This window comes from Pleurodeles waltl, chromosome 7, assembly GCF_031143425.1.
Source record: "Pleurodeles waltl isolate 20211129_DDA chromosome 7, aPleWal1.hap1.20221129, whole genome shotgun sequence".
NCBI lineage: Eukaryota > Metazoa > Chordata > Amphibia > Caudata > Salamandridae > Pleurodeles > Pleurodeles waltl.
In genome coordinates this window covers 1,106,646,203-1,106,672,335 of record NC_090446.1, presented here as the reverse complement: position 1 = coordinate 1,106,672,335, position 26,133 = coordinate 1,106,646,203, and the positions used below count along the sequence as shown (strand labels likewise).

Sequence of the window (26,133 nt, the reverse complement as noted above, 5' to 3'; positions counted from 1 at the left end):
TCCTATCTGTAGAGACAACTTCCCAGGTACCCAATACCTTCCGATAGTCTTGCTGGACCCATCTTGACAGATTTTAGTAATTGTCTCACCTTGTTCTTCTATTCCTTAATTATCCGGTTCTTAGCAACAACCTCTCATTTGATCTCAATTTCATCCTTCTCTTTTAATACCTTTGATTGGTAGCCTGGGATCCCAGTTCTGAGAAAAATGTAGAGTCCCAGACATACACTCTAGTGCTGTGAGACTACAGACAAGTTGTGGGTACCTCACATCCTAACATTAGCTGTGAGACTGTCGACCACACCATCTGCCCTGCCTCTTTAATTTTTTTTTTTAGGTTGAAAGTCTATGGGCGGTTGGGGTGAGCCAGATGTTTTCTGTTCAATTTGATTAAACTAGCATAAGGTTAATTATGTTAATGTTTCCAAAACTGTTTGCCAGGGGTGTTAAGATGTTCAGTAACATAATCAAAATGTTGTCCTTACTTTCTCTTTAAGAAAGATTCTGTAGATTTGGATAGGGGTGATGGCCTTGACACGGTTATGAAGGTCATTAATTTACTGCTGAACAAGAATGTCATATGACACCTGGATGTAGCATACCAGGAGGCAATCACAAAAAGACCACAGTGAATAAATAGTGCCATGTTAAACAAGCATTTACAATGCAACGGGTCACGCGTTTGCTCATGTTAGAGCTGATCGCGTTGTAAACTCCTAACCCGACTTTTCACCTATCGGGCAAAAGTGCATTTATGTACATAACCCGAAAAAGTGAAATCAAGTATGTAAAGCGCTCGACTTCTGCCAAGCGAGATCGCGCTCGTAAATTAGAGAAAAAAAAGTCCATGAGTTTGACGGAAAACAGCGAGCCTCGCATGTTTTCTGTACTTGGTCGCTGCGCTCGAGGAGGGCTAGCCACCAGAAAAGGCATGACATATGCGTGCCTTCGACTAATGAAAGCAAGCAGATTTTATTAGGGAAGCCCACGAACCAATAAAAAACACTGATGTGAAGTTGACAGGGCTCCGAGCCCTTTTCTAAATACAAAAGAGTCTCGCTGCGATACGCATGCGCGATCACATGCAACGCAGGCTCGACCCTAAAAAGGACTAAATAAATGCACTGATAACATAGTGAGGCATGGCCTCTCTTGGCTGTGTCTGGAAAACTGACATTTGTTCTTGAATTTTTGTCCTAAATTTTGACCCTTTGTCCTGATTTTTTGTCCTAAATTTTGACCCTTTGTCCTGAATTTTTTTAAGTCCTGTCCAGAATTTGCCACAATGCCAGGTGGTCACCCTAGTGGGAGCTCTTGTTTTCTTCAAATTGTGCGTCGCCGATATTTTGCTCCCGTGAGACAGGTTTTTTTTTTTTTAATCCGTTTTGAGATGTATCTCCTAAGAAGTGCCAACGTGCGAATTTGTTACATACATTCATTCAAAATGAGACATCGGAGCAATTCAGAAAACCAATCAAAGAGGCAGAGGGGGTAATTCACAGCTACCTCACGGGTGTGATCTGCCACATTATTTTAAATGGTCTCAGACAGTGATTCAGAGTTGAAAGCAGAGCACTTTTAATTGTGCATTTCTGGTGCAGCTCCTGTCCCCGAGCACTGTCCGTCGAGATGCTTCCCCATGTCTGTACGAACCCGCTGATGCGTAAACCAGGTAAATACAAATGCCTAGCTCATAGCGTCAGAAGCTGATGCCATACATATTGGGAACTATTTCTGTTTTTGTTATGCAGGGTGTAGTATTCTTCTGTCGCTCTTAATTAGGACTGGGTTTTTGTGATTTTTTTTTAAATGAAACGCAAGGAAGTGAAAACTTGCCCAAGAGCACACACTGGATGACTGAGAATGACAATAGCAATAAATTGCTCTGTCAGCTGTCTCTGTGACAGAACGTGTCGTTTTATTGTGTGAGTATATAACCATGTCAGCGCTGAATGCTCTTTATGTCCTCTTCACAGCCGGATGAGCTCACCAATGCCCTGGAGATCAGCAACATCGTCTTCACCAGTCTGTTCGCGCTGGAAATGCTGCTAAAACTGCTGGTTTACGGTCCTTTCGGCTACATCAAAAACCCATACAATATATTTGATGGCATCATTGTGATTATCAGGTACACCAAGTCTGATCCCTTTATATTATCACACCAAAAGGTGAAACATGTATTCCCATTATAGAAGGTCATTTATTTGAATTGATTTGAAATATTACCTTTGTTTCCTTACTAATTCACATGATGCGATTGTATTCTTTGAACACCCACTCATACCTTTTTCTCTATTTTGCATTTATCCCCTCTCTCTTTATCTTTTGTTCCCTCTTTAGCCTCCTCTTTCTCACTTTCTCTCTGGCTAGCCATTGCTCCGTCTTGTTTTTTTTCTCTCTCTCTCTCTATTGCACTCATTCTCTCATTCTGTATCTCTCTCCTTCTCTCTGAATATTTACCTCCGTCGCCTTCTCTCACTTATTCTGATTTTAGATTCTCTCACATTTTCCCTTGTTTTCTCCTTCTTTTTATTTTTCTCTCTCCTCCCCACCACTGCCTCTTTCTCCCCATCGATTTCTGTCTCTTTCTCACTCTTTGTCTCTCATGCTGTTTTTCTCTCTCATCTTCTCTTTGTCCAGGCCTCAACATTTTTCTTTCTCATTCTCTCTGTTCGTTATTTCTATTTCTCTTTCCACTATTCGATATCTCAAACCTCACTCTTTCTCTCGCAGTCCCTCGCTCTGTGCAGTCTCAGCCTTCTCTCTCTCTCACCAACCCCTCTTCTTTCTCTTACCCTCCCTCAGTTTCTGAGCAAGTTACATACATTACGTTATTCCTTTTCTTCTATTTAACTCTCTTCCCTCTCTTTACCCAGGCCATACTGTTAATGAAACACCCTCCCTATATTCGTCAGTCGGCCTTGCCATTTACCACTACCCTCTTGGTCTGTCTCTTCTTCTCGTTCTCCTTTTCTCTGTTTTACCCACCTTTTGTTCTTCCTCGCATGCTCTCGCGCCCTCTTTTTCCTCTCAGACATTTTTATTTTTGAATGCCAACAGTGTTCTTTTAAGCAAACTTACTGAGGGGCTGATTTGGAGTTTGAAGAAGAGAGTACTCCGTTGCAACGGCAACAAAGTACCTTCCGTTCCAATTTGAAGCTCCACTTTATTGATTTACAGTCAGGCGGACCTCATGTATGTCAGCGATGGAAACTACTCTGTCTCCATCAGTGACATTCTCCTCCGATGGCCTGACCGAGTGGCGTCAGATGTTTGGCCATTCAACCACACAATTTAGATTGGTGGTTTAATGGCCAGTTTTTACTCTCACTCACTGTCATTAAAAACGTGGTGGCAAGGGACAGTAAAAACACACCATGGGGCTCATAAGTTCTTTTTTTTAAAGCAATATATTTTTTTAACACAAGAGAGGAGGGTCTGTTAACATTTCTTCTTCCTGGCCCTAGAACGCAATTTATTGCAAATTGGAACCAAGTATTGGCGCCCATAATATCATGTAATGATTCTGGGGGATTTAAACCTTCATTTAGAGGATCCGGACACTCTGGCTTTCCTGGATCTTATGCTTAACTTTGGCCTAATCAAACGGGTTAAGAGCCTGTCTCATGTAGCAGGACACACATTAGATGGTATCTTCTCGATTCAGGAGACTTTGACTATAAGTGAGTGTTTGCAGTTAGATTGGACTGACCATACCCTAATCTTGTTTGAGGTCCACGAGACAAGCGGGCAGGATCATAAGGGGAACACAGTTAAGAGTACCAGGAACTGGAGTAAAATTACTGCGTGTGAGTTTGCCATGCACTGCTAATTACCCCACAAATTATGGCACTCATGACATCTTTAATAACATAATTGATAATATAAATGTAATATTTGCAGTAACATTTTTGATGAAAAAAACTGTGCATGGCGGGGGGGGGGCACGAGTTAAAGTTATCTTAGGGCACGAGTTATAGTTACTTGAGATAACTCTAGCTATAACGTCCTTGTAACCTTTGGTTTTTTTCAGTGAATACATATATATATATATATATATATATATATATATATATGTATACATGTCTATAAACATGCAGTGAGAGGTGTCAGCAATCTAGTTCCGGAAAAATCAATACACTTGAGAAGACCACACAAAATGGTGAATTCATACACTTTTCTGCTAAGTTTCCAATAGTGCAGACACTGCATACCTTGGTGGGTTTCGAGAGCACCAAGAACTACTGAGCTGGTTTTATGTCAGAATATTGTGAATAGAGATATTATCTTACATAAATATTGTGGCCTAAATATTGTTTACAAAAATATTGGCCCATTGGGTGCAGATTTACTACTGTTAACTAGGGCTGGGTGGGGGAGGGAGATGTTGGAATTCATCATGATCTTGGCATCTTAAGCAGCCCAACAAAGTTAAAGGAGTTTTAGAGGCGCTGAAAGAGTTGGGAGTTATTACATGCAGGACTTATTTGTTGAAGGTGAAATTCCCAAGAAGCACGCAGACCCAGAATGACAAAGGCTCGACTGGCCTGGCAGGGTGATCTAGGAACACTCATAGACGTTCTGTTGCTCGATGACAAAGACAATATCACTGAATAGCAGACACAGACTAGTACATTTAAAATACCTTAATCGAGTATACTACACATCAACACGGTTGCACAGGTACGGGATCCGTGATAGTGCCTCGTGTTCAAGATGTTCAGAGACAGACGCAGGGTTGCTACACACAGTTTGAACCTGGCAAGGTACAGTATATTTAGTTTTGCTAGGATGTATTCAGGGAATTGCACAATATTGTGGGAGAACAGCTAGAACTGGGTTACGACAAGGGGTTACCAAAAGTTATTAGATGGCTGACTGCCATCAAGCTCTTATTAGCGAAGCGCAGAAGCAATGGGCTGGATGAAGGGGCCCCTACCGACTTTACAGGAAGAGCTGCGAGATATGATGTACTGTAATATGCAGTTGAATATGTACAGTGAACTCCTCCCAAGCTGAGATCGCCCCCATGATATATGGGTCTGTTCCAGCCATACCTGGTATGAGCAAGGCTAGGGTCTGGGTAGGTGGGGGACAGTTCTGACACAGAAAGAAGTAGGAGGCAAGGATACTCACTAGATGACACCTAGGGGAGTGAGCTGGGAGGTACGTGGTGTTATTTCAGGGAAGCATAATATGGCCACCTAGCAGTATGATACACTGTGTTATGTAAAATGAGGACATTATATTGATAAGATCACTAGATATGCAAATGGAGAATAGATGGGATATGACGGTTGTGATGTTTGATGCCCTCTGTATAAGATGATTAGATATGTTGTATATTGCTAAAGTATAGAGTTGATGCCATCTTGTGTGCTCTATGATATGCGATATGTACCACAATTTATATCTAGCCAATCTCTACTCAACTATGAAGAATTGTATGACTGTAAGTTACTGTTAAGACAGCAAATTAAGTTTTCAAACCCTCCCCCAAAAAACACTCGGGCTGGGCTGAATTTGTGGAATTTCACTTCATGGAATTCCGCAGAGTTACGTAAAAATGGCGCAGGATTAATTGAGGTTATGACTATGGGTGGGAAATATGCATGTTGCACTGCTCGTGCTGCAATTTAGTGCCAGTAGCGAGAGCAGCACTGAAAAATCAGCACAAACAGCATCATGTGGTGTGCAAAAGCATGCAGCCATTCAAGTTGATTTTGCTCCTGCTCAAGTAGAAAACCTACTTGAGCTGCAGCAAATCTTCTTGAGAAGCAGCCCTCTGACCTCAGCCGCTCGCGCCCGCATTAGAAAATCACACTAGGGGATGCCAAATCTCACTTGCATTTCTGGAGCTTTGTGTGAAAGAACTTCTGCAACACGGCAATTGGTAGAATCTTGTTGAAACTCTACATTACAAGTAATGCAGAGTTGCCAAATTCTGCCAATTCTGCATATGAAATGAAACATTCTGCTCACCCCTGCTTCTAACTCCAAAGGTGTGATAGTTTTGTAAATTATATTTAGGACACAAATATTATGTTAGATTATGTTCTAGTACCATACCATTTATCTAAGATAAAAGATGCAGTATCTGGTTTTGAAGTATAAAAACTTTATTTTTTTCAAGACTTTCTTTAAATCTTGATTGGCATGGTTTTCTTTAATCAAACAGACAGAGCGGTACTTCCCTGTGCACCACTGACCACAGGCTTCTCGGATTTCTTTGTTAGAATCTGCTAAATTTTGAGGTCATGGGGCATGACCTAATCCTACTAAGACATTATGCACTGAGCATACCGATTATTCAATTCAATATAGTTTATTTTGGATTCAAAATCAACATACAAAAATCACATTAAAACAGTCGACTAAGGGACATTACAATCAAGATAAAGTCACGTAAGCAATAAAATGGCACATAACACTACATCCTTTACACACAAGTAAAAGGACACACATGTGCCGAATATTATTCAACTTCTTATCAACGTGCAGCCAAAAGCAGCAAGAACAGAGAGTGCTCATATAGGAAATGTGGATTTTTAACTAGGAGGTTCACTGTTGGTGTACTGCCTACATCTTTCTGGAAGCATTGTCTCACATCCATTAAACTTCAACAAGTTCACTACCTACTCCGCTCGTGTTTCAAACACTTCATTTAGAGACTTTTTTTACACATGTATAATTTGTTTCCCATTTACTGACCGATAATAAGAGGCATCCACATGATTGTTTCCTAATATGCATTCCGTTCTGTGTTATCTAACTTGACTTCTCTTCATAACTGTTTCACTTTCTCTCTGTTTTACTCCACCACCCAACCTTGTTTGCCCTTTCCCACCTCTACTCTCTCCTAATTCTCCTTTTCATGTCCCTTTTAAAATCTTAGATCTCTCGGCCATTATCCTAATACTCATTATGTTTGTTGAGTACTGTACACACCTTTCTGGTTGTCTATAATTGACCTCTTTTTTCTCCTCAGTGTCTGGGAGATAGTGGGACAGCAGGGTGGCGGACTGTCGGTTCTGCGAACGTTCCGTCTCATGCGAGTCTTGAAGCTGGTCCGGTTCATGCCTGCCCTGCAGCGCCAACTTCTTGTTCTCATGAAGACCATGGACAACGTGGCTACTTTCTGTATGCTCTTGATGCTCTTCATTTTCATTTTTAGGTATGTGTCATTTCCGTCCTTTGTGATAAGTAATAAAATAATACTTCAAGTCAAGCAAGGAGTGTGTCATAGCTTTCCTTACTCTTGAAGGTCCAACAATTTAAACAAAGTCCTTCGTATTTCTTTCTGCATTTTGACATTAAACATTTAGTTGATTTAACATAATGTTGTATGTTTGCTTGAGTCCACCATTAATTGTCATTATCATTGTTGTAATCTTCAGGGGAATGGCCAAAGTGTAAGCTAACAGTGTGGGCTTAGAGTGCTCTGTGGTTTATTAAATATGCTAAACTCAAAAAAAGAACTTATGAGTAGGGTGCTTTGAGTTCAGCACTATTGTCATATTTAGATTTTTCTAGCTGTGGTGCAGAAAACGTCCTTTAATCTTACCCATTTAAAAAGAATGCACCAAGGGTGTGTAGCTTGGTGGTGGAGAAATGAGAGAATTCAAGATGGAACAAGTATTTTAAGCATATTCCTGAAGGAGGCACCAGCTTAGGGGTGCCAAGGATAGTGCATTCCACAGGAGGGGCATCAGAGGGCCATGGCCTGAATCTTGAGGAGGCACCATTGTGGGAGAAAGGGTTTGTAATTGGTGCGGTACAGCAGAAGATGGGTCCTATAATACAAGGATTCAAACGCCCATGAAAACACTAACATGAGGACATTGTCTAGTGAATTTATGGACTACTTTGAACAAGCCTACTTGATGCCCGTAACTGTGGATAATTAAAGGTTGCACTGAGTGTAGGAAGCAAAACAAACTAAACACGTATTTGAGGGGGTGGAAAAATCAGGGAGGCAGTCAAAAGAGGAGGCAGCTGCCTTCGCCATGTTTACAGAGGCGCTGCCTGGGTGAAAGCGGAGATGGAGCAGAGTCCATCAGTGTTAAGCAGGTGCCAGTAGGCGGGGGCAGCAGAAAAGGTGATGACGGCTGGACGTGGAAATGAACCCTCGCGTGCAGTCGGATGGAGAGACCTTTCTTTCATTTTCATAGTTCCCAAAGCCCTTTTGTCACTAAAAGGAGGATGCTTCTATCATTAAAAACAAGATGGTGCAGACCTTTTCGTTTTTTCTATTTAAAAAACAAGGGTCAACCACAACCGTATCGACATTTTTTACTAAATGATGCTTTTATTGTATTGTAGATTGTTGTCACCATCTGTCTCAGAAAGACTCAGGCTAACAGAAATATTCTGTTATATTTATTATTTGTGTCGCTTTTTATACAACCCCAAAGTTCGCCTCTAAGATATGAGTGACGTCAGGACAGATAGATAGTAGTGAGGGACCAGAATGAGAGAGAGAGCTCCTCCCACCCCCAGGTTGCTTAAATTGCTGCTGTAATGAGAGTGATGTGCTCTTGGCGTGGTGAGCAAGTTCATTCCTATTCAGTGTTATAGAGAGGGGCTTACGTCAAAACCGTTTTAGTCTGCGGTGTTTGTGCTGAAGCCTCGCCCTCATGGCTACAGAGGTGATTCCCAGTCCTGTTACCACGTTAAAAACCCACCCGCCCGTTTGAGCGTCATCCGCATTGGGCATTCCACATTTATACCACGTGCATATTTTTCACAAGTTCACAATGGACTTATAGACTTAATTAAAATTAAAAAAGCACATGTAGCGAGAGGTTTTTGGGAAGTGCTTACTTCCAGCGTTTTTAGGCTGCTGGGGAAGTGCATCTGGGAGATGTTTGATGCTAAATTATAGAGAAGGAAAATAGCTTAAGAAAGGGAGTGTGTCCCATGCCAGTGCAGCACAGAAGCTCGGGTGGTGAGCTCCTGCTAAGAAATCACAAGAATGGCACTACGTGGCTCCGGATAAAGTAGAGCAGAGCAAATGAGGGGAAGGCTGGCGTCTACCTGATACACTGCCTCCTTAGATCAATGAAGCAGCTGTTGACAAGGAGCAAAACGACCCGTCTGCACGTGTTGCTCTAGTTGCCATCTTAGGCCTACAACCTCATGTGACACCACGTGCAACTAGCGCCCTTGTGTGGAGACAAGAGACGAGGGCCTGTATTCTGGAGTAGGAAGAACCTGTTTCGGAAGACTGCTCCTATAGGATCTATGGGGAAACTGACATAAAATGCAAGAGTATTGGTGGAGCTGGCACTTGAGCAAAAAGACGGGTAGACAGGGCAATAGACACTTGCAGGGCTACTGCAACATCGAAGCCGGAATGAATAACAGGGATCTGTGGAGAGTTGAACTGTACATTATCTTTCAATACATCCATGAAATGCATGCAGATGTTCACTGTCATACTGTCTACACTAGCCTGTTGCTCCACTATTAAGAGTACACATCGTGGGTCTGAATGACACACTATGGGAAGAAAGTCAAGTGTATCTTTATGCTCCGTTGAAGAAAGTGTCAGTGCACGTATCACCACCTACACATCCTTCTGATCTACCCATGTGGCCCCAACTACAATTAGACCCCACTCCATGAAGGTGGAATCAGGCAGAACACAACATGATTTTAAGTCAGTTGAGGGACACTAAAGCCCAAATGCAGATCCTGTTCTTCTCACTCAAGCAAAAGGGCGGAAGGGTAACAGCGTAACACAGTAGCAGTCCTTCTTGCAGAGCAGCTCAGCAGTCCTTTTTAGTCTTCCACAGGTCTAGAGGTGTACTGAAGAGTTTAGTCTGAAGGTCATTATTTATTCTTGGTGCCCACTTTGAAGTAGGTGAAGGTTCTGGAGGTTTCCACCCTCAAAGGTGTTTGAAATTTCCTGCCACACTATCCTGACCCCAGCTTGTCTAGATACACAAAAGACTAGTGTTAAAACCCTTTGTGGCCGTGTCTGGTATAGCCTTTGTGATATTCAAATGTGGTAGGTGATAGCTCCTTCACCTTATCAAGTCAGAGATGGCTCAGCCTGGAAACATCTATTCCCACTTTGTCTCACTGTTTAGGAGCAATAGACAAACACCAACTGCCAGGTACATCTAGTCGTGTAATCTAGGATATAGGATACAGGCTGCAGGCACCAAATGGTTGGCACAAGAAATGGCCAACTGGATATGTGACATTTTCAGAATTCTGAAATAAATCAGACTTTACCACTGAAGAGTGTTTAAATTAAAATTCTTTAGACACCAAACTCGATATTCCTAGCTTCTCACAATCACTTATTAAATGTATATTAGTTAACTCAATGCTATCCTATAAAAGGACATGTCCAACTTTCTAAATACACTGCAACCTGCCCTATGGGCTGCTTAGGGCCTACTCTAAGGGTGAATTCTATGTATTTGAAAAGGAAGGTTTAAGCCTGGCAAAATGTTTATTTTGGCAGGTCAAAAAAGGCAGTTTAAAACTGTGCACACAGGCTGCAATGGCAGGCCTGTGACATGTTGAAAGGGCAACTTAAGTAAAAACCACAATGAGTGCTGTTGTCCCACTAGTAGCATTTAACTGGCAGGCCTTGAGTACATGTAGTTCCACTTTACTAGTGGCTTACAAGTAAACTACACGTGACAATTGGGTGTAATCCAGTTTCATCATGTTTAAGGGAGAGTGCACAAGCAGTTAAGCACTAGTTAGTAGTGGTAAAGTGCACAGACTCCTAAAAACAACAAAAAGAGGTTCTGAAAATTGGAGGGTAAAGGAAAAACATTTAGGGATGACCCTGCAGAGAGCGCCAACTCCAACAAAGGGGAGTTATAATTTGTGGGAGGCTGACATTCCGAAGGAGAATCGTGACAGAAGTGGATTCCTCATACCAGGGGTTTTTGGATTCATCATACCAGGCGTTCTCAAAATCCAGCTAATCAATTGTTTTGATTTCAATATTGTTATGTTTACAAGGGTGATATTTTTGCTTAAGGTGAAAACTGATTGGGTAAGTGAAGAATCAATATCTTACTGATGTGCTTTTCAAATCACAACACCTACGATATTCAGAGAGGATGGCATGACATCGCTGAGAGGGACTGTCACTCTAAGTACTGATGGAATGTTTAATTACTTCTTTATGGACAGGGTTTGAATTCTCCAACATAAAATCTGTCGAGCTGTGCTAGAGAAATCACCAGAGGCAATGTTTCTGCAAGAACCTGGTCTTCTGGCAAATAACACCAAACTAATAGCCCATAGAAATTACTGAGTCCAACTCAATGTCATAGAGAAACAGCAGGTGTGTAGATTGATGCCTCAATCCATAGGAGTCTATCCTTTGATGTATAGTAGGAGCTTAACATGTTCTGACCATGTGAATACTTGTGGGGAGAGAGTTGACAGATATTTTCCAATATGTCCCAAATGAGAACCAGAAACCTCCTATACTTGACCTGATAGATAAAATCAAGGGGAAGGTAAAACCTGAAATAATGTGACGGGGAAGTCCATAGGGACCAGGTGTCCTTTATGGATCATCACTTATTGAATAGCTCAGTGAGCATATAAAAGGTCACGTTCATTACTGACCCCCATCTTGAAACTAGGGGTGGTCCAAATGTGTGGACATATGCTTCTGCAGGACCAGGAATACACTTTCTTTTCTCAATGTCACAGGCCCTGCTGGAAAATTTATCTGATATGGGGCATTGGCAACTTCCTAGATTAAACTGGGCCTGATCACACTGTCATATCACCCACCGGTGATCTGTGATTCCGAATAGGGCGGAAAACAAGGAGGGAGAGATCTTGGCACTTGTTGAAAATAGGGATTATGCAGTGAAACTTAGAAACCAAATTGTAGAATACATTTAATTGAATTACATCAAAGAGACTCCTTGAAACATGGTGTATGATGCCTTCAAAGCTAATATTAGGGGATAAATCAAGGAAGCTAGAGCAGATGAGGGACATAATTGGATGCTAGTGAAACAGAATTTGGAAAGGGGCTATGTACTGCTGTAACCATAGCTTAAGGTTATGGACTCACTAAAGATGCTAAAGTAATGACATAGTACAGATAGGCATCAGAAAGGCATCAAAAAGTAACATTTGTATTGATGAGAAAACAGGCAGACACATTTTTTGTTATGAGATTGCGCTCTGCTAAAGACAAAACAAGAGTCCCAATGTCAGGACCCTATATGGAACTTGTTTACCTCCCAAAAACGTATACGATTTGAATTTGTCTGTTTCTTTGGTGAAGTATATATGGGTCAGTCCCTGATTCCTCAGGACTATGGCACTTTTTTCCTTGAAGTATGTTCTGAATAAAATTGTTTTTGGTGTGTAACAGCAACAATATGTACGGACTGGTTATTGCTCCCTGACTGTCCAGTGCTGGTGAAAGGTAGGATATCTGGTCAATTTCCTTCAGGACAACCTCTTGCACAAAACATCAGACAAAACCCAAGTGTGATGCCTATACCACTAGGGATGCATCTGAGATTAGCAGATCAACTTGTTGTCACGATTCACCTTTGGCTTACCACCCTGATCAGATGAGGATGACGTGCGGCATCGGTTCTTGTAAGTCCTGCTCTGGCTAAGGAAGGGACGACCCCTTCCGGTAGGCACAGTGCTGCTGACACTAGTACGCCACCACAGTCCATGCCCTCCAGAAGGAGTCCCAGAGGAAAAACCCCAAAAGGAAAAAACCTCTAGAGTTATTCCCTGGAACACAAAAAGAGGACACAAGAAGATCAGAACTTCAACGCCTGGAATGTCATTGGAAAGGCAGAGGAAAAACAGGAGCAGAAACTGGAATCCAAGAGAAGACCAGCCAGAGCGTGACCACCACAGGAGAAGTGTTGCAACACAAAGAGAAGAAGAATCTAACCCCTTATATGCCCCTTAGCAGGAAGTGACATGCAGGAAGAATTAGGAACGCCATATTGGATTGGGAAAGGAACTATAGAACAAGATAGGAAAGACACCATTGAAGTAAGGAGAACAGATGCATGCATGGAAGGGGAAGGAGAATGGTATGCTGGGAAAGGAAAATCATGGCTTTCCCAAGAAGAAGAAAGAAGAGGAGAAGGCCCTAGATTGGGGCACCAGGTAAGTGAAAGGACCGAGGGGGGCGCGCGGGCACACCGCAACAGCACCTGCGCCATGCATTGTACACGACGAAACCCGGCGCCCAACTCTGGGCCTCTGGCTTCGCCGCAGCCAAGGAAACCAGCCGCAGCTGGAAAAAAGGGCCACAGCGGTCCCCGCAACCCGGAAAACGGACAGCGGCCCCCACCACAGCCCGAGCGGGAGATGCTGCAGAAGCCCGCGGCATGACACTTGTTTGTAGATGATATTCTGAAGACACTGAAAAATTTGGAAAAATCTGTCTCCAGATTAATGAATATATTGAACACATTTGGTTTTATTTTCCGCTTCAAGGATAAACTGGAAAAATCAGAGACCATAAGTATTGATCTGCCCTTAGGGACACATGAATGGCTGAGTATTTCCTCTCCCTTAGGTAAGGAAACGAGAGACATAAATGGCTATAGAAATATATCAAGCCAACAATCCAGGGGCTTTATAAAGCGTACTACACAGACCTCTTTAGAACTATCGAAGCAGATCTCCAGAAGTGGCAACCTTTGTTTATTTCATGGATAGGCAAAGTGACACTATTAGAAATGAATGCACACAGGCAAAGGAAGGGTGGATGAATGTTTTACTTTGTTTGTGCAAATGTCCATGCACAGACATTTTAAGGCATAGGCAAAGTGGGCAATCGCGCAGGGCCCCCAACTTTCAAGGGGTCCCCTGGGCAGTGAACATTCTTGCTACTGGACCTCTGTGTGTTCTCTCTGTTTCTAAATCCATCTCCATATATCTGTCTTTTTCTGTCTTTCCCATCTCTGTGTCATCTCAAGGATATGTGTGGCCCTGAGAAAAACATATTGCCAATGTTTTTATGTGATACTATTTTTGAAAGATTAATGTATAACTCAATATAGTTTGGCACCATGCAGGACTGATTCAGTAGGAAAATGATAATACCATGTGAAGTTGTTCCAAGCAGGGCCTCTCAATATATGTCTTGCTCATGGCCCATGAAGCCTTAAGATGATATTGTGTCAAAGGGAGAAGTACTTTTATTACACCCGAAGGTTCTTAAAATGTTGAAAATCAATAACATGTCTTTAAAATCATTGCAAAGACTAATAATTTCCTTCTTCTAGAGGTTCTTACCATGTGCTTCTGGTTTCCAGCTGTCATGATTGTTAAGATTGTCACTTTTTAACCACTTTTTAGAATTTGGTGCAACACTTAAACCTGAGAGCCTTTTTCTAATTAGGAGTTAGTGATTAAGGCAAGTGTCTTCTAACCAGGTGAGCAAACAGGATTCACACCAGGGCCTTGAGGATATGGCTGCTCAAAAGCAGTTATTGGTCCACTTGTGATCAGTTTGGGCCTAAACAATCCTCACAGTTGGTAGTGAATGGAACGCAGTCAATGCATATTATAAAAACTTGGTAGATTTGTGGAGCATGGACCTTGGTTTAGCCTTGTTACATTTATGAGTAAATTTTTAATGTTGTGGGTGGAGCACAGTGAAGAACTGAAAGACTCACTTCCATCTCCTTCATGTGGAGTCGAACAGTAGTGGGTCTTGCAGCGATGGTGCTGCTGTGGCGAAGCAGGCAGTGCCAAAGACAAGACCAAAAGTCAAATGGATGGAGGGACTCCTTGTTCTTCCTGGCTACTCCTCAGAATGAATCTAGGCTGCAGGATAATGGACTTGAGACAGGCAATAGGCAGACATAGGTAACATCAGCACCACATATATAGGTGAGTAGCATTAATGATATAACAGAGAAACATCACGGCCGTAAAAGGCATACTTGAGGAACACGTGAGGCATTACTGAGCAGCACCTTTAGCACTATTCTGTAGCAGCACCGCAGGCTTAATTAAGCAACAACTAAATTGAAAATCAACAAAATCAGAGATGACCAGAAACACAGGTGTAAATGATCAGAGCATCAGACACAATTAAGTAACACTATGGGCATAATTGAGCACCAAACTAGCCATTTTTAAAAACCACAGGTGTGGTTGAGCAGAAATCGCATACATCAGCAGCACTACACATATATCTGAGCCAAGCCAAAAACACAATTAAAATACCAACTACTACAACAAGTTATTGTCTTTTCAGCCCCCTGATCTTGCTGCATCCTCTGGCAAAGGTACTCTGAAAGCTTTACAGCCTATGTGTAGGGAAGCACCCTCTTAGCCACCACTTTTTTTACTGGTTTCTGATGTAGCTTTGACTGTTAGTGCACTGTGTCCCTGCTAATAAGGTCTCTAGTTCAAGATCTCTTTCCCCAAAACTGCACTTTTTTAAATTACATTTTTGTGCAATGAACAACAACATCAAATCAAATCAAATCATTAACATTTATAAAGCGCGCTACTCACCCGTGCGGGTCTCAAGGCGCTAGGGGGGAAAAGGGGGGGTTATCGCTGCTCGAACAGCCAAGTCTTTAGGAGTCTCCGGAAAGCGGAGTGGTCCTGGGTGGTCCTGAGGCTGGTGGGGAGGGAGTTCCAGGTCTTGGCCGCCAGGAAGGAGAAAGATCTCCCACCCGCCGTGGAGCGGCGGGTGCGAGGGACGGCAGCAAGTGCGAGGCCAGCGGAGCGGAGGGGGCGGGTGGGGACGTAGAAGCTGAGGCGTCTGTTGAGGTATTCCGGTCCCTTGTTGTGGAGGGCTTTGTGTGCGTGGGTGAGAAGACGGAAGGTGATCCTTTTGCTGACTGGGAGCCAATGCAGGTGTCTCAGGTGTGCGGAGATGTGGCTGTTGCGGGGTACGTCGAGGATGAGGCGGGCCGAGGCGTTTTGGATGCGTTGCAATACAACAGTAAAAGTACATTTCACCATTTCTATGACAAAGCGCCTTGTGCTGTGAAGTTACATTCAATCTCTAGTCCGGTCTATCACCCGGGCCATTTAGCAGCCGATCCTCAAGTAGCATAGGGCAGGTTCTGAAGTATTAATTGACGTTTCAACTGTGTATTCTACTTCTATAGTGGATAACAAGGGGCGGGAGTTGGGTGAAAGGGGAAAGGTAAGTTGGAGTTGTGGAGGGGGGGTCTTCTCATCACCAGCAACCTGTTTAAAATTGTAAACCGCTATCCGCTGCATCACAAGGGTCTGACGCAGTCGGGCAATGCCCCTCGGCATCAGCGGCTATTTCACATCATTCATTAGACGTAAGATATGTCCATAGGGACGCCCATATATCTATGGGGCGGGAGCCAGGTGGCATAATTTCCCAGTAGGCTTGTAATTGTTTTTGGCAGTGCGCTGCGTCTCTCAGCCAATCTATTTTGCAGGGCGCCTGCCGCCTTCCCCAGCACATAGCCACCCTGCACTTTGCTAGCACTAGCATCAGTCCCACTGACTTCCTATACTCAGGCTGAATCATTTTGGCATACCCTAGAAGAGCACATTTGGGGGAGCGTGGTGTTTCCATCCCAATCATTTCCTCGATCGCTCCCATCACTTCATTCCAGTACTTTTTCAGTCCCTCGCAACTCCACGCCGATTGCAGGAAGTCCGCATCCGGCGCTGAGCATCTGATGCAGCTTGCATTCAGTGTCGCGTAGGCTCTCATTATTCTACTGAGACTACTGGATTTTGAGCGGTAGAATCGCTCGCGGTGTGGAAGACTGAGTCTAACCCACTGCAGGTGACACCTGTCGCTTCAATCCGGGTTTTGCTCCGGCTAACTAGCAGTGCCTCATCGCTACCAAAGGATAGTGATGATTTGGCAGCCGAGCACATGACATACTGGGCTTCTCAGGGAAGTCGTGGTCACTCAGGTCGCATCCGGTTCTCTCATTTACAATTTGGTCTCATATATAAATGACTGAAGCAGTATCTGTTTCAATATTGAGTTTAATAAAACGACTGCATCTTAGGTAGCAAAGCGTGAGCTGCAACAACCAGGACGACACAACATGACAGTATTAAAATTGTGCGAGAAGGGTGAAGCATAAAAACAACGCTATCATATTGTCACTATAATCGATGGGCTATTTCTTATCTAGGTTGTAATTTGAGCACAGCATGTTAAGCTCTAATTCTGCCTTTCAGGTTCCCCTGCGAAGACATCAACACCCATACCTGAGCAAAGGCCTGTGGTCTGCGTTAGCATCTGTGGCGAAGCATTCAGCAATCAGCATACAGTTGTGGTTCCCTGGCTGCAATCTCCCTCTAACGTGTAAGGGACAAGGAAGTGTTTATATAATAACACACCTCATGTTCTGAGAAAATGTCCCTACGTAAGGATATGTATTTTCTACGAATGTTGGAGACTAAACTTCTACCACGTTCACCGGCAATGTACCGAACAGCAGCCTAGAATAAAGCACAGAGTGATCAAGAATGTCTTGTTTAAGAACAGAGTGCTGACTTAGACAAAAACAGTTAGATAAATGAAAATAAAACAAGACCATAAAAATGGTTATTGTATTAATAATAAAGCAAGCTGAATAAAATACATCTAGATTAAAGTGCACAGCGGCCTAGTGTGTTAAAACAACGTGCATGGAGCTATAACTAAAATGGATACACAACACCAGCTTTACACCCATCCTCCAAAGACGTTTTGGTGTACAGTACAGACAGTGCAAGAATTTAAAATGGATTAAGCGCAGGCTGTAATTAGACGTTTCAGTGTATAGTACAGTAGTGCAAGAATTTAAAATGGATTAAGCGAAGTCTGTAATTGGGGGGAATCTCTCATGTGTGCACAGCAGTATCGCCACTCCTCGTCCATGAGGACCTCATCCATATCCATTTCTGATTGCGCCCTAGCCTTGGGTGTTGCCGAGGGTGCAGATGTCTGTGTATTGGCTTACAAGCCTGTGCTAAGCCTGCGGGGAGTCAGAACCCTCTACACCAACTCTAGCGCCAGTGGCGCCGCAGGGAATTCCCGGTATCGCAACCGTGCCTTGCCTTGACCTGCAAATAAGTCAAGCAATGCAGGGTGGTATTATGTGGCTCACAGAGTGTAGCTCCTGGAGTGATAAACGAGCCCTCCGGGCACCACAACCCCAGGGTCGCCATATGCATGTCATGGAGCCACGCGCAGATCTCTCCTCCCTCTGATAACTGCGGGCTCAGAAGTTCTAGCGCATACAGCTCTCCAGCTCCGGTGCGTTGCAAGAGTGCCCTCCAGGCCCGTACCATGCACACAACCGTATCTACACTTGTCCCCATCGCCCTGGGTGGACAGAAAATAGTGCCCAAGAGACTACAAGGCCACACGGACTCATGATTGAGAGCCAATGTCACATGTTTTAAGGGAGAGAGCATTTGCACTTTAGCATTGGTTAGCAGTGGTAAAGTGTGCAGAGCCCTAAAACCAGCAAAAACAGTGTAAACAAAGTGGAGGGAGGCAGGCAAAACGTTAGGGGTGACCACCCTAAGGCTGTGAGGTCTAACAGAAAGGTATGCTGTTTGGGGAGAAGGGAAGGTTCAATTTATATAATATACTACTTTGATGTTTAAGGTTTTATTAACATGCATTGCTGGGCTGGTTATTCTCCCAACCTTACCTTTCCCTGGTGGGCTGCGGACAAGGGGCTGCTTTCTGAACTGGATGACTTGCCACCACCCAGCCATGAAAGCATGCACTCCCTATTTCGGTGGTACTTTCCTGCAGTGTGGTGCTGGTTTTAATATTTGTGCCAGGGATGAATTTAGTTTCCAGTTCGGACCTGTTAGCATTAACGATCAAAGACTGATAATGTTTCATTGCCTCGACAATAATGCAACCTTTTGCCAACTTGGAAGTGTGTTAGCGTGGCCTTGGCCCTTGATTCAATGGGCGGGTCAGAAACACTGACTTACATTGTGTTGAGTTGTTCTGCACTGACTTTGACTTGCACTGTGCAATGCAGCCTCAAATTAGTAAAATTAGTTTGCTTGTAACTGTTTTGATCGATTACCATAACCTCGGGGCTCCTGGAAACCACAGCTCCAAACAACAGCAATCAATTTTAAACCTGGAACATTTTCAAGCAACAATGAAATAGTCTGGTTCAGCGAAGACAAACCTAAATCAATGCTAATCATAATAAAGAAGGCAGAACACAGGGATGGTCTCAGACAGCAATGAAGGAAGGAAATTAACTTCTTGGACTCAGCTGTCATCTCTGCCTTTAAGGCTGCTACAAACGCATTTGTTTCTTAGAACCCCGGGGAGCCAATTAGCACTGGCACCATGGGCATCCATCAACACCATATGACATCACTCTGCAGTTAGACATGAGCATTGAGTTCTCAGTTGTGATTGGCTGTTAGAACTGAGTCATCATATCAGGACACAACCAGCAATTGTAGTCACATAGAAATAAAGCAGTGCAAAGGTACCTTCCTGCAATCCCTAGTACCTTTGGTGCACTCTTAGGTAGGGACCTATAAGAAAGAAAGACTTATTTCTTTCTAAAAATATATTAAATGCCTTAAAGATTATAGTAAAGAGAGATTTGTATAACCTTTTCACATGCGTGGCTGACTTTTTGTAAGTGATGTTCCTCTAGGGTAGCTGCTTTGGGAAAGCCAAGAGGTCTTTTGTTAAGTTCTCAAAGAGTAGGTTGCTGCCATGTTGATTCTAAATGTGGCGGGCATCTTGGTACCGTAAAACAGTGGTACACTACGTAAAATACTGTTTCAGGATTATAGCCACATTTAGCATCAATGTGGGGGCTATCTTGGCAGCACTGGTTGGGGAGCTATTGAGAGCACTGAAAAATAAGCAAGCGACTCTGAAGCAGGGGAGGTGTTGGCCTGGCTGCCTTCAAAGCGATGTAGGAAGCAGTTTAGACTCCAAAGAGGAATTCATTGTACCTGGGGCTGCCGTAGTTGTACATGTGCTTAGCTAAATGCCATAACTTGCAGGGTCTGACACTCTACAAATGGACAGTCTGTGTAGTAAGCTGATCCCGTTATGAATGGCAGTGGCAACTGAGCTAATAGCTGGTAGGGTCTGGCCATTAGCCCATTCTATTTACGCAATGCGGTGACCCGAACTAACATCTCAGTGAATCTCCAGGTGACCAATTTCTGAAGGGCGTCAAATGCAAAAACAACAAGCTGATGGGTGGAATGCTTGAATTAATCTCAGTCACTTGGAATCACTGGGGGAGTATCCTAATCCATCGTTTTTTGCCCACAAGGCCTCCTCAGGTTGGACCTAGCCGTATGCAAATCAGTCTTGACCCTTTTCATCAAGAGAACATCCCAGCACGAACTGCAAGCCAGGACCTTCCTGAACAGGAACACAAGTAACCCAGAACCGGTATGACATGGTGGGTGCAAAACAATGGATTGGGATGCGGCTCAAGTGATTGTCAGTGATTGATTCAAGCTTTCCATCCATTACCTTGTTGTTTTTCCAAATTTGAAGGAGGCAGGCCCAAAGACACTTAATGGTTATGTATACAATATTATTTTTTATATTATTTGTGTGAAAATAAGAGGCTGGGGAAACCGCTAGGAAGATCATACCTAAAAATATGGCCAGATATTCTTTTATTGCAATCAGTTGCTACAGCACCACACGTTTTTACACTCTCAAACAAATTATCCTGCAAGCGTTGTGAGTTTCCTCTCAAACAATGTCAGGAAAAAACTAAGGCCCAGATTTATTGTGGCCTAGTGCCATTCCAATGCCAAATTAGCATCATCTTTTTTACGCTAATGTGATGTTGGAGGGGCAAAAACGCTGCACCATGTTTTCAAAGTGGCGCAATGCTTGCATTGCGTCACTTTGTAACCCCTTGCACCACTTTATGCCTGCGCCACATTATGCCTGCACCAGGCATTATGTATGCAAGGGAGGCGTTCTGGCACTAAGGGGGCTGTAAAAATGGTGCAGAGGAATCTATGAGGTTCCTTTTTGCCATTTTTGTCAGCATTTGTTAATGCCTGCTAAGTGAAGGAGTTATAAAGAGGCTCCCATTCTGTTCAATGGGTCTCTGGGTGCTTTCCAGGATTAGCGTCAACATTTTTGTTTCTAGTCCTGCAAAGCGCCGGACTAGCGTAAAAAATTATGATGCTAATTCTACTTGACTACCCCCATGGTGCACCGTATTTTAAATACGGTCCACACATGGTGACGTTAGGGGGGCGCTAAGGGGTGCAAGAAAAGTGGCGCTGCACTAGGTGCAGAGCTACTTTCCATAAGTCTGGGCCTAGATGGCCCAGTGTTGAAGCTGTTCTGATTCTCTTGTTCGCTCTCTGGCCCACTTTTGCTCTCTCATCCTACATAGTTTTATTACCATACTTTGCTTCCTTTGTACCTTCTTGTGTTTCCTCCACCTCTTTCTTCGTCTTTCTGTTTTCTTCTCTCCCTCTATCTTTCTCTCTTTGTCTCTACTTTTCTTTCTTTTCCTCTGGCTCTGTTTCACTGTCTTTCTCTCACTCTATTGCACATTCCTTGTCTTACTCACTATCTCTCATTGCCAGTCTCTCTCACTTTCTCTTTTTTCTTTCTCGTCGCCATTCTCTCCATTTATCTTTCCTAGTCCCCATTTCTTTTTCTACAATGACGCATTGAAGAGACAGACGATAAGTATTCTTCCGAAGAGGGTCCCCTGTAGTTTGCTGAGTCTGGCTGCTGAAGGATGCGCTCTCTGGCTGGCTTTCTGGAAAGACAGTAACATCAGAAGAGTGTCTAGCAAGTCTGACAGCGAGCAAGCAGAGAACGAATAAGATACATAGCCTGAAGGGGGGCAACCGAGCAGAAGGAGCAGCAGCTCCTTACCTGCCTTGTGAAAGACAAGCAGTAGACTGCAGTCTTCAGAAGAGAGATTAAAAAGGATGCAGGAAGGAACACCAGAACTCGAGGCACCTCAGACTCCTTCCGCCCTGCAACTGATTGACAGTAGGCCAGGCACGAGACGCGACATGGCAGCTCCAGGGCCTGCCTATGAACATGCAACAGCTCCAGTTTCTGACAGTTTCAAAACGAGGACGACTTCACTTCCTTTAGGAGAGGAAGTTTTAACTTGGAGTGCCTAAAAATTTAGAACGTGTTCCGTTTTATGAAAGGCTAAAGGAGTCCCTTCCTAAAGTTAAAGGAGTAAATGAGTTGATTGTGAGTGAACAATTGAATTTAATAGCCACATAAAGCGCCAACAGAACTCCTCTGCCTTCCAATTTTCAAGTCTCTGAACAAAACAGGGTAAAGCAACCAATCTGAATACAAATCTAGGCACAATGAAAAGAAAGAAGGAAATGAGTTTAGTAAAAATGGTCAACAGCTAGTGGAAGAACTGCAAGTGCTTTGTTAACAGTCTGCAACCTGTGGCCTAATTCCTTATATGTTAAGTCGTTTAATTAGCGTTTCTGAATATGTAACATTTTATAAGTGGGTGCTGTTGGTGGAAAGCCATCCAAATATTACAATTACAAGGGGCAGTTTTTTTAAATTACCAACCCTATTCTCAAGAAGGTGAAAATGTGCCCCTTTATGAGTACTGATGTGCTTGTATGGGGCTGCCTCATCTTCATCTCACCCACAGATCCAGGCCAGCTAGTAGGGTTGCGGTTGCGGTCCAGCATCAAACTTTGGTTCTCCGACTTCTCCAACTGCGGCTGGCTGTGAAGACTCTTAGGTGCTGGAGGGTGAGCCACGGTCACTGCTATCCTTCTGAATTAAAGTTGTGGGCCTTGAGCTTCTCGGGGCCAGACTGAGAAGATCATAGATTTATTTGAGTCACTCTATTTATTGTGTTCATCTAGTTTCTTTCCAAAAAGGTGCGTATTGTGCCAGGTGTCGTCTTTCCTCTGATCCCAGCTGCCCATTCTCAGCAGTAACTCCCACCTCTCTACAGGTTTTCAGTTCCTACAGTGGGACATATTTCACACCCCAGGGAAAACTCAGCCTGAAAATGATGTTTTCCTAGAAAGTTATCTCCATTGTCTTCATTAGCCATGTACTGTGTTATATCTTAGATTCAGTGGCGTAACATTAGCCCCTGCAGTGCGGGGGACCCCGAGCTCCAGGGGCCGCCTCAGCACAGCCAGAACTGTACAAGGGCACCAGGCCCCTGGCCTAGAAGCTCCTGACTGGGCCCAGGAGGGGCCTCCATGTACTTTTCAGGGGCCTCCCTCAAGTTTTGTTGTGGCACTCCGTGGTTGCCTTCACTATCTTACATTCATTTGTGGATATGCCCCAGACTGTGTCTTGACTGCACCCCTGATCCTGGCTTGAAGGGCAGATAGAGGCTGCACTTGTAGGCTGCACATTCCTCCTAGTCACGCCCTAACTAGTGACCGCAGTGTAGTCTGGCTCAGCTGGGCCTCCTGTTGTAGATATGACCATGCGCAGCTGCACAATCCAGCCGCTGTGCATCTCTCAATGTCGGCTTGGAAAATAATGATAATAGTTTCTACAACTGTTAACCTTCTTTGTGCTTCAGTGCCCAGTCATTGAGCAGCATAGGCCTTCTGCCAAAGGGTCTATTTACTAACAGAGTGGTTTCAGAATGTGTGCTATTCTCCTTCAGGATGTCCCCTCCGCCTTAACCTACTCAGAGGGTCCAGCGATGGCTGCATAAAACCTTGGACTTGAAATCTATAATGTGGTTTCTTTTTTAGAATACAAGTTTAGGAAGGTTACTTTTCATATTTTTTTAAAGATGGACATGAGAGTTGCAATTAAACCTAACCTATCACCTTAATGGATGTTCCGGGGAGCTTCCATGCCAGGGTACTTCAGCAGGATGTGTCCATGAAAGAGTTAATTAGTTGCAATGTCAGAGGTCATTGTCCACTAAGTGCCCAGTGGAATCAGCACACTGGGTGGTTCGGGCACCTCCTTCGCACTCACAAATAAGCAAGCCCTTTGCTTCCTCCTATGATAGGTCTGCACTCATCCAACCTAAGTAATGAAATGAAGAAAACAAGAGCACAGCGCTTTGTCTGTGAGTACCCTGATGGGGTCGCAGATGCACCGTCAGCTAGTTGTGTTGTCGCCAGTCACCCCTTAAGGATACAAGCCTGGAGGCTTCCCCCAGCTTTAAATGGGGACAACCAGTGCAATCCCAACAGTTGCCTTGACTACACGTATTAGCAGGTATTTCAGATTACTTTTTGAGACTCTGAGTTAAAACTTTTGTGGGGCCCTTATTTTGTTTCTGATCCAAAGAGCAGCTCGCATTTCAGAAAGGGTACGATGGAGAAAGACAAAACACAATTCTTAGCCCCTCCCATTGGTGTTGCCATTTTCACAAAGGATCAGGCCAGGCCTAATGTTTACTTATTTGGATATATGTTGATACAAGATCACGTGTCCCAAAGAACCATGGGGCCTCTGGCAAAAAAGCACTGCTATGTTCTCCCTTGTGGCTGACTGGCTTGATAAGCTAGTACTGGTGATCACCCATCTGTCATTAAGGGATGGAGTTTGTAACCGAGTCTACCTGTGGTAAGTGGCCAAAAAGGTCAGCGGAAACTGCATTTCCTCACCCTAAATGGTTCTCTGGCTTAGAAGCCATCAGTGGCCAGCATACTCTACATCTCTCAGGAGTATTGTGTACAGTGCATGTTCCGTGGTGAAAAATATGTATCCCATAAATTAATATTCTCTTATGTGCATGGGAGGTGTTCTCCATGCAAACCTGGGAATGCTCAAGTCGTTTTCACTAGCTTATTTATAGAAAAAGGGTCAAAAGGCTGGTCCTGTAAAGCAACAAAATTCAGAGAAATGTCTTAATTTCTTCTTTTCTACCAGTGTTGTAATTTATGTAATACATCCCCTGAGCAAACAGCTTCTTTGGCGCTCCCAGATGTCCTATGTCTGCAGAGAGGATTGCAGCAGACAGGGATCAGTTTCAGGAGTAAATAAACATTGGCAATGCCAATCGGTCTTGCTTACCTTTATATACAAGTGAGACTAATTTTGATTGCCAATGCTTGTAGACAGTAGTCTGTCAAGATCGATGTCGTGTTGTCAGCATTTTTGTTGTAGTTTATCAATTGACCACGCAGTGGGACAGAAAGGCACCAAATAGGTGTTGTTTAAAATGTGGCTTTGCAATGTTGCGTTCAGAGCAGAAAGAATGACTAATCTACTAACTACGAAACATAAAGGCTCCTGTGGGTAGGTCAAACATAGAAAGGGAGGAAAGATGCAAGTGGAGGTCGACAAGTGTGACTTTCATGAAAGCCATCTAGTCTTGAGTACAGACTGGCGCTGTGGAGTGTGGTATATAACTAGGGCTCCCAGTTTCATGGTATTTATTTTTTCAATATTTCCCTCGGTATATATCCATATTTATTTTTTGGTTATCAAATCAGTATTCATCCTTATTTATTTTGTGCTTTGTGAATGAATTAAACAGTAACACATACATTTTCACATTTATTTAACCAAAAAATGTGCACTCATACTTTGACGCCTGTCCAGTTTTAGCATAATGAGGGGCAAATATAAAATAATAAACCCAAATGAAAACATTTGCATAATAGCACAAACAAACGTCGAAATATGGAGTTATTTTTTAAATTTCACATGCTGTCAATCAGCACAACGCACAACTATTGGCTGGGGATACAAGAACAAGATAAAGACATTTTCTGCATTTTTCCAGTTTTAAATATAAATACAGAGAGGAAACACATTGTTTTCTCTCTGTATTTATCTGCAAAAATCAGTAAAAATGGAAAACTGGGAGCCTTATATATACTGCTCTGTACCCACAGACAACTGGAGCGGTCTGTACTAAGACCGGAAAAACATCAACATTTGACTTGTCAGGGCTAATAGCTGGCCAAACTAGTTAAGTGTAACCAAAGAGTTATAAGTCATGGGTAAAGTGGATAATTTCCCAGGGCTTCCACATCCTAAGGGGCCCCTTGGCAGCCTCTCTTACATTCAGGGGACCCCAAAATATGCCTTGCCTATGTCCCAAAAATCTTTAAGATGACACCGAATAGAACTTCGAATCACCAACATTTTATGGAGCAAAGAGTATCTTTAGGGCCAAGTTTACATGAGTTTTAGGGGTTGCTGGTAAAGTGAGGCTTTATTTA

The 26,133-nt window shown here is 43.4% G+C and overlaps 1 protein-coding gene across 2 annotated transcripts in view; it reads left to right on the top strand.

The window, feature by feature from the left end:
- CACNA1G (calcium voltage-gated channel subunit alpha1 G) overlaps positions 1–26,133 on the top strand; it is a 1,194,479-nt gene that overhangs the window by 737,803 nt on the left and 430,543 nt on the right. For both annotated transcript variants that reach the window (XM_069200048.1, XM_069200049.1), the window contains exons 10-11: positions 1,977–2,128; positions 6,989–7,174. In XM_069200048.1, coding sequence (XP_069056149.1) covers positions 1,977–2,128; positions 6,989–7,174 — 338 coding nt within the window. The remainder of the gene's footprint in view (positions 1–1,976; positions 2,129–6,988; positions 7,175–26,133) is intronic.